The sequence below is a fragment of the Canis lupus genome, chromosome 9 (assembly GCF_011100685.1).
Source record: "Canis lupus familiaris isolate Mischka breed German Shepherd chromosome 9, alternate assembly UU_Cfam_GSD_1.0, whole genome shotgun sequence".
NCBI classification, from domain to species: Eukaryota; Metazoa; Chordata; class Mammalia; order Carnivora; family Canidae; genus Canis; species Canis lupus.
In genome coordinates, this window is record NC_049230.1 from 57,576,632 (window position 1) to 57,590,718 (window position 14,087).

A 14,087-nucleotide genomic window follows, 5' to 3' on the forward strand; every position below is an offset into this window, starting at 1 on the left:
CTCATCCCGTCAAGTGCCCTCCTCAGTGCCCGTCACCCATTCCCCCCACCCCCCGCCCTCCTCCCCTTCCACCACCCCTAGTTCGTTTCCCAGAGTTAGGAGTCTTTATGTTCTGTCTCCCTTTCTGATATTTCCCACACATTTCTTCTCCCTTCCCTTATATTCCCTTTCACTATTGTTTATATTCCCCAAATGAGTGAGAACATACACTGTTTGTCCTTCTCCGATTGACTTACTTCACTCAGCATAATACCCTCCAGTTCCATCCACGTTGAAGCAAATGGTGGGTATTTGTCGTTTCTACTGACATGGGTCTTGATCCCGGGTTTCCAGGATCAGGCCCTGGCCTGAAGGTGGTGCTAAACTGCTGAGCCACGGGGGCTGCCCTCAAATTGATAATATTTAAAACAGAAGGCTGGATAATCACTAAGAGTGTGAATGTACATAGAGAAAAGAAAAGGCCCAAAAACTATGATTTGAGGAATGCCAAAGATTTGAGGGGAAAATGAGGAATTGGCAAGGAAACCAAGAGTATCCTGCAAGATAGCATGAGAACCAGATGGAATGGAGTCCTAGAAACCAATTGAAAAAGCGGTTTCAAAAAGAAGTGAGTGATGAACTGTTTCAAATGCTGTCACAAGGTCTTGAAAGATGAGGATTCAAAATTTACCCATAGATTTAGCAATAAGGGGATCATTGGTGACCTAAAAAACTGCTTTCGTGGAGTGATGGGGAAGGGCCTGATTGGAGTGGGTTCCAGGGAATGGGAGGAGAGAAACTGGACAGGAAGAATATAGTCATTTTGAGGAGGAGAAAGATGGCCTAGTAACTGGAAAGGGAGTAAAGGATCAAAGGAGGATTTATTAGATTTATTTTTATTTACTTGTTTGTTTTAAAAGATTTATTTATTTGGGAGAGAGAGAAAGAGAGTGCATGCATGTAAGCAGGGGGAGGGCCAGAGGCAGGGGGAGAGAAAATCCTCAAGCAGATTCCTTGCCTGCACGAGCCCAACATTTGGCTTGATCCTGGGACCCTGAGATCATGACCTGAGCCAAAAACCAAGAGTCACATGTTCAATTGACTAAGCCACCCAGGTGCCCCCCCCTTTTTTTACTGAGCAGTATTTCAGTATTTTTGTGTGCTTACACAACTAATCCAGTAAGAGAGAAAGCTGAAAATGGGAGAGATTGCTTGAGTGTTGCCCTTGAGTCAGCAAGAAGTCAGCCCTTGAGTGCACAAAGGAGGGGCTGGCCTGAGGTAGGGGCTTAGGCACAGTAATAGGCAAGACAAGTAGAGGTGTAGGTGAGAACATGCAGAAGTTCTCTTTTCGTTGTTTCTATTTCTCTGTGACCCAGGAGGGAGGGAGGGAGGGAGGAAAGAAGGAGGAGGAAGGGAAAAGAAAGGAAGGAAGGAAGAAGGAAGGGTCAGAGGTTGAGGAAAGAGGTCTAAGTTTGAATTAGTGGAGAATGGAATTGCTAATATATCATCACTTCACTCCCAACCTTACTGATAATAGTTGTATAACTTTCATAAGTTACTTATGTTTCCTACACCTCAGTTTGTTCATCATGAGTAGTAACCCATCTCAAAACTTTGAGGACAAGTTGAGAAAACACCTAGCATTGTTCCTGACCCATAGTTGATATTTAATAAGGGGTTATTGTTTTCCAAAGTGTATCAGTGAAACTGTTAATAGATAACATGTGGAATAATACTTGTAATATTTAAAATGCCATGTAATCTAAAACTTTTTCAAATGTGTGCTTAACATTGTCGAACTTACATATATTCAGATTTTGGAATTGGATAGTCAGGTGGCACATTTAAAAAAAAAAATTAGATTCTTTTCTCCTGGTTTGCCACTTAAAGTTATAGGACTCAGTTGATAAATTTGTCCTACTGGTTTGTTGAAAAGATGGTTTTATTTACAATTTTAAAAGTTCTAAGTCACTCTTTCAGAGTTCTGTTTGATTTCTCAAAGTTCAGTTTGGCTATGCTCAAGAATGGAATGGGTTTGAACCTATTCATTGTAGATTTTAAGATTTAAGATTGATTTTAAAATTTAAGTATGGAAACTTTCTAATATTTACAAAAATAAAAAGTGTAATAAGTCTTCATGTACTTACCTAGCTACTACCTTAAGTGATACTCAGATTAATATGGGCACTTAAATGATCTTTGAGAAGATATGGAACTAACTTGTCTTGATTCACTAATGAGTAAGAGGTAAAGATTCTGATTTAATAATAATTTAATTTTAATTCCTTCAATCATTATTTTATTCATTGATTTATGCAACAAAATTTATTGAGGGTCAACTTTGTTCATTAGTGCCTAATGGCTAAGAGCCTTGCCTGATTGCAAATCTTGGCTCCACTATTTACTAGCTGTGTTGTCTAAGGCTAATAAAAGTATTCTAAGTTTCAGTTTCCACACTGTCAAAATTAAGATAATGCTAGTATCTGCCTCATAAGGTTGTTATGAGGAGTAATTGAGATACATTGGCTTGGCTTGCTCAGTAATTGTTAGCTGCTGTTATATTCTTTCTCCTTTTCCTCCTCCTCCTCATCTTTGTCTTCCAGATTTTGTGCTAGATGTATTAGGGAGTATGAGAGAATTAAGATACAGACCTTCACTTTGAAGAACTAGTATTCCAAAATCCCACAGTATTAGAACTAGGAGAGATTTTCAAGATTATCTAGTTCAGCAAGCCCAGAGAGCTTTAGTGAAGTGTCCACTATCAACATCTCTTAGTGCCAAAGCCAGGCCAAAGCTCAGGTCACTTAGCTTTGAATGTTCTTGTTAAAGAATGTCTGCTCTGTTGGTTTTACTCTGCCCCACTCCTTAAGCCCTATTCCTCCTAAATTGACCATCCTTACCTATTTCAGGGCTTTGCCTTTTCAGTGTGCAAACATCGAAGTATATATGAAGCTTTTTGCACATATCAGAGCCAAATATGAACACTGGATACTTTCCTTAAGATTCCAAGGAAGACATGCTAGGGAAGGTAGATAGGCTGTCTCTCTGTGTAATCACAAGGACATTTTTTATCTTCCTCTTATATCACAGCCCAGGAGTTAAAGTCACTGTTTGAAAAAAAGTCCCTTAAAGAGAAACCGCCAAGTTCTGGAAAGCAGTCAATATTATCTGTACGACTGGAGCAGTGCCCTCTGCAGCTGAATAACCCCTTTAATGAGTATTCCAAGTTTGATGGCAAGGTAAGTAAAAATAAAATTTTGTCTTTTTAAATAAAACCTCAGTTGAGTGGAATTGTTTTGTTGTATTATTATTATTAGATTCAGGGTTTCAAAAATGACTCTAAGTAATCATAGAATGTCATTCGCATTTTCTATGACCAAGGATATGAAAAGGTCTGAATTTGGGCTTAATATCGTTTCCACAGTGGTATGTTCAGGGATTAAGACAAAAATAGCCTTGAGATATTTGGATGTGGTTTTTTTTTTTTTTTTTTTTTTCCTGTTTGATCTTCCAAGTATACTTGAGGTTTTGGGTTAGTTGGGTTGTGATTAATCAAGGCCTGATTGTGTTGGGAACGCTTTGGAAGTGATTCTGGGAGGCAATTTGCATTGTTTTGGTCTGATTCTTTATTATAACTGTAGAAATTGTTGAGGTTAAAGCTTTACTTTAGAGTTCTCGACTGTTGTTTCTATGTTAGTATTTCATTGTAGGGACTCTTGTTTGACACTCATTATGCAAGATGACTTTATTTTTTTCTGTTCTAAGAATTTGCAGTTTTAAAATTCAAACATGTCTATTTGCCTTTTAGGAAAATGGCCGCTGTTTTAGGTGGAGCCTAGTTCCACTTGCAGCACCCTCTCTCCTCACATTCCCTGCCATCGAAGCTGAGCTGAGCTGCTTTCAGGAGACAGTAGCAGTTGATTTTTATATTTATTGCCATGATATTGCTGTCTGGTAGTGGCCTGGGGATGCTGAGTGATAGCTTGTTGCCTAGAGAGGTTGTGTACAATTTGTCTTACTTTAACACCACTGCAATTAATAAACACAGCTCTTTGCTTATGTTTGCATTTTTTCATATTCAACTTCTGGTTATGTGCTGGTTCTGTCAGTAGTCACCTTTGAGCAAGGATATGTTTTTTCTTCGAAACACTTTTACCTCATAAGGTTCAGCATGTTTCATAGGTTTAAGTAAGCATGTATGGCCATGGGCAAGTGAGGTTATTGATGTTGGTGAGAAAGGAGAGCCAAGAGCTAGAAACAAAATGTATAAGTTACATAAGATACTAATCTGCTCAGGAGTTGCTTTCAAAAAAATCTGAAAGTGCTTTTAGTAAATGAGAGATTGTATTGATGTAAAGCTTCTCTTTAACCTGCCCCTGCCGCAACTGCAACTCCGCAACTCAGCAACTCCCGCAACTCCCAACTCCCGTTTCTTCTTGTGGAATGTAGCAAAGAGAAGAAAAGGTCCCACTAGGGGACAGGAATGTCAGTCTCTGGAAAATAGAGATTTGGACTGTAGGTTTTTTTTTTTTTTTTTAAGATTTTATTTATTTATTCATAGACACAGAGAGAGAGGCAGAGACACAGGCAGAGGGAGAAGCAGGCTCCATGCAGGGAGCCCGATGTGGGACTCGATCCCGGGTCTCCAGGATCACACCCCAGGCTGCAGGCGGCACCAAACCGCTCCGCCACCAGGCTGCCCCCCCCCCCTTTTTTTTAATACTACAGTTGATTCATTTAGATATGTGAAAGCTATTGGTATTAGGTTACATGGCTGGAATTTACTTGCTTCTGTTGCCTGATACCATCTCATTGTTTGAGGACATAATTGCTGGAATAATTACTATGTAAATATACTTTGATGCCAACAAAATAGCACAGATCTTTTAAAATGTTATGTCTTAGAATTCTTATTATACCATTAGATTTCATTTTATATAAATTACTTAGCTTTGGATTTGACAGTTGTCAGGTATCCTTGGTATATATCTAACTTTGGAGTGCCAAGGAGAAATAAAAAAAATAATATGAAGAAGCCATTTCCTCAGTCACAAAGGAATTACTTTTGCTAGATATGTTTACACTTAAGGCTCTCAATGCTTTTGTCATATCAAATCTGTTTGTAATCAGTAAAGGATATGCACATGGAGCAGTCACCATTACACTTTGATTAAGAAAGATTTATATATTGATAAGTCTATCTGGTAATGGTGGTGCTATTTTATTATTATCTTCCATATTACAAATGCTAAAATACAATTAAACCCTTGTTCTCATCTATTATTTAATATTGATGCATTTGGCAGATATGTAATGAAAGTGGCTAATATTTGAAGGATATTGTACTGTACATATTAAATTAGTCTTTATCTTTGTGAAATGCATCAATATGATATTCAATGACATCTCAATGATTAATAGAGAATTATACTTGAGTCAAGCCTTTTTGTAACCTAGAAATTAAAATGACTATTCAAATAACACCTCAAAATGATCAAATTAGCATTTTGTGATTGCATAATAATGGGATTGTAGTAGTTATAACAGCACCATGGCTGCCTCTAGAGTTAAGATCATGTCAACCCCTTGATAATAAAGCCTTTTCTGTGAGAGTCGACTTTAATAATTTCCAGATTGATTCTTCCCATAAATCATTTGACGTTCAGCACTAAATTTTTGTTACTGTTGTAACTTAAAATTATTTTATTTTTATTCAGCTCATATTTAAGAAGTGAAATGAGTGTCCTGTTTTAATGATTCACCATCTTGTCATTGAACCCCATGCTTTTTACCTCAAATCTAAGAGGTTTTTTTTAATTTTTTAAAGATTTTTGAAAAATTTACTTATTAATAGAGACACACACACACACAGGCAGAGACACAGGCAGAGGAAGAAGCAGGCTCCATGCAGGGAGCCCGATGTGGGACTCCATCCAGAATCTCCAGGATCACGCCCTAGGCTGCAGGCGGCGCTAAACTGCTGCGCTACTGGGGCTGCCTTTTTTTTTTTTTTTTTAGGAGTTTTTTATGTATTTTGATAGTCCCCCTTTCTTTTCCCTGCAAAGGTTTGTTAAAGCCACTAAGATATGTACAGTTTTTTCCCCGTACAGTTATTCACAGTGCTTTTCTTGGGAATAACGCTTGCCTTATTTACATAATTAACTGAGTTGCCTAGGTCTCTTGGGCAAATGGTACATAATTGGGGAGAGAAGGGGACAGAGAAGAGTTTGGGGTCTAATTAAATATGCTAAAAAACTACTTAATTATGTATTTCCTCAAGAGACTAACTGCTGTGAAATCCTCCTTAAGATTAAACTAGCATTAGGTTTGAAAAAAGAATTTTGTTTTTGGTATGGCTTTATAATTACATTGTAGGTAAGCCAGCATATCTAATGTCTTTAATGGTTTGTGTAGACTGGATTGTTGTTGGTTTTAGTGAATCTAAGGGTAAGCATCTCTTAGCTATTGTGCTAAATGAAAGTGAATACTTCCGAATAATTTTTAGTTCCTATAGCAGGTTAATAATTTCATTTTTAAAAATTGTGACTGATGAATAATTTTTTGGAAGCTTACAGTTGAGAGGGAAAGCCTGTGTTTAGGCATATGCTTTATTGTAATTTTAATAGTTTTTTGGATTGGTTTCTTACTATGTTTATATTATTTTTTTGGTAAATTGACGAGGCTATCTTGACCTGTTTTTGATTTGTTGATTATTAGTAACTCTGTTTGCTAATCATTTGAAAAAAATCCAAAATAGAATGCACATGGTTTTAGGGAATGCTTGGTCGTAGAGGGCAAAACCAGCTCAGCCGTCTGCCTGCATTTTTTGAGCTTGTTGAAAATAGGATCTCAAATAGACTAATTACTAACACAAAATCTTTGTTCTAGAGATTGAGAAAATCAGAAAATTTCTTGTGACAGTCCTGACTTCACTGTATGGGGATATGTTGGGTGTGATAAGGAGTTGCTTTGAGGTGATGAAGGAGTGGGCTCTACTGAGAAATGAACACTCAGCACTGATTTAAGTATCCCTGAATGTGGATTTCTGCCCTTTCTACCTATCTCAGATAAGGTCATGTTTTTCCAAGTATCTATCCCTTTCCATTCCATGGCTTATCACTTACATAAGAAACTTTTGCTAGTATGTCACCACTATTCTGGTTAAACTGAGTTTACAAATACTATCATTGTTAGTAGACCAATATAATTTTATTTTATTTTTTACTTATTTATTTACCAGAAGATTTTATTTATTTACTTGAGAGAGAGAGCAGGGAGCCTGATGGGGGGATCAGTCCCAGGATCCCAGGATTATGACCTGAGCTGAAGACAGACACTTAACCAACTAAGCTACCCAGGCACCCCTTATTTTATTTCTTTAAGTAGGCTCCAAACCCAACTTGGAACACAAACCAGGGCTTGAACTCACAGCCCTGAGATCAAGATGTGAGCTGAGATCCAGAGTCAGCTGCTTGACCAACTGAGCCACCGAGGCACCCCCATTATAATTTTATTATTTTATTTTATTGAATTTTATTTTATTTTATTTTATTTATTTTAAGATTTTATTTATTTGAGAGAGAAAGAGAGGCATACAAGCAGGGGGAGCAGCAGGGAGAGCAAGGAACAGACTCCCTGCCGAGCAGGGACGCCCCCCCTCCCCCCCAACTCAGGGCTCCATTTCAGGACCCTAAAATCATGAAATGGAAGGCAGCCACTTAACCAACTGAGCCACCCAGGCTCCCCCCACCCCCGCCCAATTAGAATTTTAAATACCATTTCCTGTTAATATAGTTACTAACAAAGAAATGATATTATCAGTTGTGATGTCTTGATCAGGTTTCCCATCTCTCCAAACCTCAGTTTCTTTACCTGTAAAAGAAATGGGTGATCCTTCCTCACAAGGCTGATGATACCATCAAATAGGATAATACTAGGATAGAGCACCTAACACAATGAGGAGCAGTGTAATTTACTTTGTGACCTATTTTGTAGTAAGACTTGAGTTGGAATCCTGACTCCACCACTTAACACTGTGACCTCAGGATAATTACTTAACCTCATGAAGCTCCAGTCCTCATATGTGGGTTGAGATGATGATAATATAGCTTTCTTGTGAGGATTAATTGAGGTAAGGTCTGTTTACCAAGACATGTAGCACATAATAGGAAGCACTCAACAAATATCTTACTTCTGCCCCTCTTTCTTTGTAAACGATGAGGGCCAGTGATGCTGTCTCTTCTATGTACTTCATTAGATTATTGACAGGATTGAGTGAGAGGAAATGTGTTCTTAAAACCAGGAGTTTAGAATAGCATTGTTAAATAAGATGTGCAGCAGACAGGGTGAAGGTGATCTGTCTGAAGTTCAAGGAGTCCAGTGAGGTTTGACCTTTAACTTTATTTTTTTTAAAGATTTTACTTATTTATTCATGAGAGACACAGAGAGAGAGAGAGGCAGAGGGAGAAGCAGGCTCCATGCAGGGAGTCCGATGTGGGACTTGATCCTGGGACTCCAGGATCACGCCCAGGGCCGAAGGCAGGCGCCAAACCACTGAGCCACCCAGGGATTCCCCGCTCACCCCCCACCACCACCCCCCCGCCCCCCGTGCCCTTTTTAAAATATTTTATTTATTTATTCATGAGAGACACACAGAGAGCAACCTTTAACTTTAAATAGGAAGATTGAGTCAACTAATTATTTCCTATTTCCTTTTTTTATTTTTATTTTTAAACATCATATGAGAAGGTGGTTCAGTATTAGTCATTGCTTGGCAGTTTACTAAAATGTTAAATATTGGGATCCCTGGGTAGCTCAGGGGTTTAGTGCCTGCCTTCAGCCCAGGGCGTGATCCTGGAGTTCTGGGATTGATCCCCACATCAGGCTCTCTGCATGGAGCTTGCTTCTCCCTCTGCCTGTGTTTCTCCCTCTCTCTCTCTCTCTCTCTCTCTCTCTGTCTCTCATGAATAAATAAATAAAATCTTTAAAAGATAAAAAAATAAAATGTTAAATATTTATTTGACTTACCTAAATTCTACTCTAAACATAAGGAGAATATTTGCCTTAACAAGTGGCTTAAAAAAGTAGAACCTGTTCTTGTTCATATAGACAACTGTGACTTTGATTGTGTTAACTTATTAGAAAGTAACCATTTCTCTGTTAGAAACTGTTTTAACTGGAGCTGCAGAGAGCATGGGGGAAGGGATAATTCATGAGTGCTAATTGCTTGGCTGTTAATTTTCATAAGTGTTGATAGAAGCAGTTCCTTAAATTAAACTTTGTTTAAAATGTATCAGGGGAAATATTCCACAATGTCGAGCCTGAAGTGAAAATTAATATGAATGCTGTGGCAATTAACACATACTGGTTAATAGCTTTTAGCAGCATTTTGGGATGATAGTCCTTAAATACATTTTTGCATGCTGCTCTTGTTTCAGCATTGTTCCAGTCTATGTCTGGATAATTATGAACAAATTTTTTCTACAATCATTGGCATTAAATAGCTCTCTTCAAAGAAAGTCACTTAAAACTTCTCAGAAAAGCATGGAGCCACTGAGAAATGTGGCAAACTCAGAAAAGGTCAGCGAATTGAAATTATGTTTAAAAAAATTCCCTCAAGAGGAAAATGCTCCTCATTTGAACTTGGAATATTTGCTATTATAATGTGAATGGTCTCCTCTAATACGTTAAGCGATTTTAGTTCAGGGTCTCTTTCCAAAAAAATTATAGTCTGGACTTTATTGCCGGTTATGATTCTAGACAGCAGCTTTTGCTTAGGGCTGCCTGAGTTGCCGTATAGCTTTGAGCCTGCCTAAGAGCCTCTGGCTTTTGAGTGTCTTTCTTTTCCTCCCCTCAGGTTGACCAGCCCCCAACCCTTTTGGGGAAAAGTCTCTGGGGTTTACTTGCTTTGTGCCCATTGAGAGAGAATATAAGACTGTTTTGAATTAGAGCATTTTAAACTAGGAGCTGTATGTCCTGCTCTTTCACTTGCTTCTTTTTACATACCTTTTTATTTTTATTTTTTAAAGATTTTATTTATTTATTTGAGAAAGAGAGAGCATAAGGGGGAAGAGCAGGCTCCCGCTGAGCAGGGAGCCCAATGCAGGATTTGCTCCCAGGATCCTGAGATTATGTATGACCTTAGCTGAAGGCACATACTTAACCAACTGATCTACCCAGGCGCCCCATTACATACCTTTTTAAGAAAGGAGAGTAAGTCCTAGTATCATTTTAGCAGTTACTCTCTCGGCGTCTTATCTGTGACTGTATTTTGGTAGTCTTCTTTTTCACAGACTAGTTTTTATCAGGCTGTTCTGTTTCTAAAGTAAGATATTAGATATTCACTACCTCTTTACACATTATGGTATACTAATTGAAGTACCAAATTCACTAATTTAAAAACATCTTTTAATGAGATTATTTCCTCTTTACATAGTGTTAGTGCACTTTTCTTCCTGTTGCTTGACATCATACTGAATATCCCAAGGAGAGATTTGGGGATTTCTGTATGGGTGGCATTCAAAATGAATTAAATAGAAATCTTACAATGAAAGATAGTGTTTTCAGCATTCTGCTCTGAAGTTTTAAATTCTCAGGACTGAGTTCTTTTTTAAAGGATTTTATTTATTTATTTGATACACAGAGAGAGCACAAGAAGGGGAAGCGGGAGAGGGAAGCAGGCTCCCTGCTGAGCAGGAACCCAGGGCCCTGGGATCATGACCTGAGCCAAAGGCAGATACTTAACCAACTGAGCTACCCAGGTACTCTGAAGATTAAATTCTTAAAACTAGCATACTCCATTCTGAGGTCTTTCTCTCCAGGCCTTGTTTCTGCCAGTCTATAGAGGCTTCCTCTGGTTGTGGAGCAGTCTTCTAGAAATTCCTGTCAGAGGTAGAATTGACCATTGGTTTTAGAGATTTTTCAAAGGCAGGTAGAATTTTGCAATAGAAAGAACATATTTGTCAGGCTTGAATTAGAATTCCAACTTTGCTATTTACTTGTTGGGTGATATCAGGCAAATCAATTTACCTTTTTTTTTTTTTTAAAGATTTATTTGTTTATGAGAGAAGAAAGAGAGACAGCATGAGCAGAAGGGCCAGAGGGAGAGAGAGAGAATCCCAAGCAGACCACACTGAGTGCAGAGCCAGTGTGGGGCTTGATCCCAGGACCCCAAGATTATGACCTGAGCCGAAACCAAGAGTCAGATGCCCAACTGTGCCACCCAGGGGCCCCTTATTTTACCTTTTTGAGCCTGTTTTCGTATGTATAAAATGAAGTTAATGTCATTTTTCAATGTTGTCACAAGGATTTAACGAAAATGGGAAATGCATACATAGCAAAGTGCCTGGTACCTGGCCATTGCTAAGAGATTTATTAGTTTCTTTTCATTTTACCATAGTACCATTCATTTGTTTCATATTTAGTGAGGGCCTACTACATACTAGACTCTGTTAAGTAGAATCTGGATTCAGTGGTAAGCAAAAACATACCTGGTTTCTGACCTCATGGAACTTTTTCTCTTGGCAGAAGGTAGATGTTATGTAAACAGTCCCCTAACTGAATGCAAAATTGCCATAATAGTATAATCCCAACTAATTAGTTACTAAGTACCAGGAGAGGTAGTTGGAGCCTTCAGAGCATTATCATAGGGGCATCTGACCTAGTCTAAGGGGTCAGAGTTGGTATCCCTGTGAAGGTGACTCGATATGAGAAGTGAAGGATGAATAAGAGCTAACTAGATGATGAAGGGGAAGAAGAAAGGACAAATGGAGGGTCTGAGGCAAGGGGTAGCTTGGCAGTTTTGAGGAACTGAAAGAAGGCTGTGTGACTGGGGACCCTAGGGTGAGGTAGGATGTGGTACAAGGTAAAGCTGCAGGGGCAGACCATGTAGGTCTGGTGGAAGTGTCCTCTTTAACCTTAGAATATTGGCAAGCCTTGGACAAGTTTAAATGAGGAGGTAAGGTAATCAGATTTGTGTTTTGAAAAGATCACTGGAGCTGTGCTGAAGGGAATATACCTAAGAGGGTTTGTGAGGCCAGAGAGACCAATCAAGAAACTTTTTGCAGTGGTCCAGTTGGGAGAGCTGGTAACTTGGACTTACTTATTGGTAATATAGAAGGAGGGATGAATTCAAGAGATATTTAGTAAGTAAAAATGGTAGGAGTGTTAAGGAATAGGGGAGAGAGGGGTTTCAAGGACAATATCCTGATCTGCTTCTGGCTTGAAGAACTGAATGGATGATGATTCCGTCCTTGAATTAGGAAGTGCTGAGGGGCGCCTGGGTGGCTCAGTTAGTTAAGTGTCTGACTCTTGATCTCAACTCAGGTCTTGATATCAGGGTTGTGAGTTATAGCCCTGTGTTGGGCTCCATGCTGGATATGGAGCCTACTTTTAAAAAAAAAGGTAGCACTGAAACAGGGCCGAGGATGAGATAAGATATTACCTTTGTGAGCTGGTTTGGGCCTGGTGACTGTAGATCACAGCTTCTTACCATGTCTTTGAAGACACTACACAGTTTTGGTGGGGTGAGAGGTGTGCAGTGTACTCTGCTTGTTTGGTTTGTATTTGGGGCATCTGAGGCTGGGGCCTTTGAGGTGGGAGTAACCTGGGAGCCAGGAGCCTCTTTGTTCCCACTTCACAGACAGCTTTGGAACTCTGGCTAAGAAATTGCCCAGGAAGTTGGTACCTATTCTCTGAAATGGGCTGTACTCTCAGATGCTCAGCTCAGCTCACCAGGCTGTTAAGAGAAAATGAGAGAGTAATTTTAGATGAGGCAGATGCCAGGTGTCATTTAAGAAAATATGTTGATTGTAATTCTTAGAGTTTAGAAGAGTAAGAGGTAACACATGGACATGTTTTTATTATAAGATTACTGCTCTAGTCTATCTTCTTCCTAGCTAATTAATTACCAGATTAGCAGATGAAATCTGATTGAAATCTATATCAAGCACTGAGGTTCCAGGGAAAGCTTAGGAGACAATCCTTGTAGGGGTAGTGAGGCTAGGCATGGGGTGGGATTTTACACTGAGTATCCTCATATGGGACGCTTTGCTCGTATAATTTGCAGTAGAGAGATTTCCTTGTCCTTCAAAGTACTAAGCCCTGATTTTACTGTCTTGAAGAGAACTCTACAGAGAAATCAAATGACAGCTTAGGGTCACTCAGCTGGGCATAGAGTCTAAGTATTCTTATTTTCAGAGATTTTTATTTTCATTCTTAATGACGTTCCTATTTACAAAATGGAAACTCGAGTTCTAGGACTAGAAATCCACATGATAGAACATGGGTGTGGAATCAGAAGATGTGGGTTTTAGCCCTGGTCATGCTCTGGGGTCTGGGACAAGTCACCTCCCATCTCTAAGCCTCAGTTTCTGCCTATTTAGAATGAAGAACTTAGCTTGGATGATCTCTTGGATTTCTCTTGGCTTTAAGGTTCCATCATTTTGTGATTGGGGAGGTGATTGACATCAGTGACATGTAGGTTATAGATGAGAAAACTTGAACTCTTGAAGTTTTGATCTTTTCATGTATGTTGGTACTTTCCTCTTTTAATTGATTGTAACAAAGCTGTGATGTAAGGAGTGTTACCTCCATTTATAGGTGAGAACACCGAGGCTCAGAAAGAAGTGATGTACTCAGGGGTACCCCACTAGTATGTGGCATAGTGGGTGTTCAACTCCATTTTCCTTACTCTAGTACCACAGTTGTTTTTCCTACACTCTTTTACAGTCATTGTTATAGAGAAAACAAAAAACTATTAATAATTGAAAAAATTTAAAATTTAAAAACAAAATTTTCCCTTTACCAGTGCATGTGAAATCTGTCAGGTGTGTCTGTTGAGTAAGTTACTGCATCTTGTAAGCCTCAATTTTCTTATACGTAAAAAAAGAAGTGAGTTACTGGGGCTGGGAAACAGGACAGTGCCTCATACATAGAATGTAGTGTATGTCCCACAAATGCTTTTTTATTTCCACTGCTCTTCCTGGTGTGCAGAGTGGATTCATTTGTCTATCCAGCCAAGAAATTATTTACTAATCATCTATACTGTACTGGTTCGTTTCAAACATTTATTACATACTGGCTCTGTGCTAGACACTGATAAATAGGAC

General features: G+C 38.8%; 1 protein-coding gene and 1 long non-coding RNA gene across 12 annotated transcripts in view; one reads left to right on the forward strand and one right to left on the reverse strand.

The window, feature by feature from the left end:
* MAPKAP1 (MAPK associated protein 1) overlaps positions 1-14,087 on the forward strand; it is a 252,740-nt gene that overhangs the window by 43,469 nt on the left and 195,184 nt on the right. For all 10 annotated transcript variants that reach the window (XR_005364983.1, XM_038549349.1, XM_038549353.1 and 7 more), the window contains one exon: positions 3,070-3,218. Coding sequence is in view for 8 of the 10 variants with exons in the window: in XM_038549349.1 (XP_038405277.1) it covers positions 3,070-3,218 (149 nt within the window). In the remaining 2 variants the exon portion in view is untranslated. The remainder of the gene's footprint in view (positions 1-3,069; positions 3,219-14,087) is intronic.
* Positions 10,621-13,368, reverse strand: LOC111097498. Of its 2 annotated transcripts, none has more exons than XR_005364987.1 (3): positions 13,327-13,368; positions 12,422-12,715; positions 10,621-10,860 (listed from the first exon to the last, which is right to left on the reverse strand). It is a non-coding gene; the product is annotated as an uncharacterized LOC111097498 (long non-coding RNA). The 2 variants fall into 2 exon arrangements; XR_005364986.1 differs by having other exon boundaries at positions 12,888-13,368.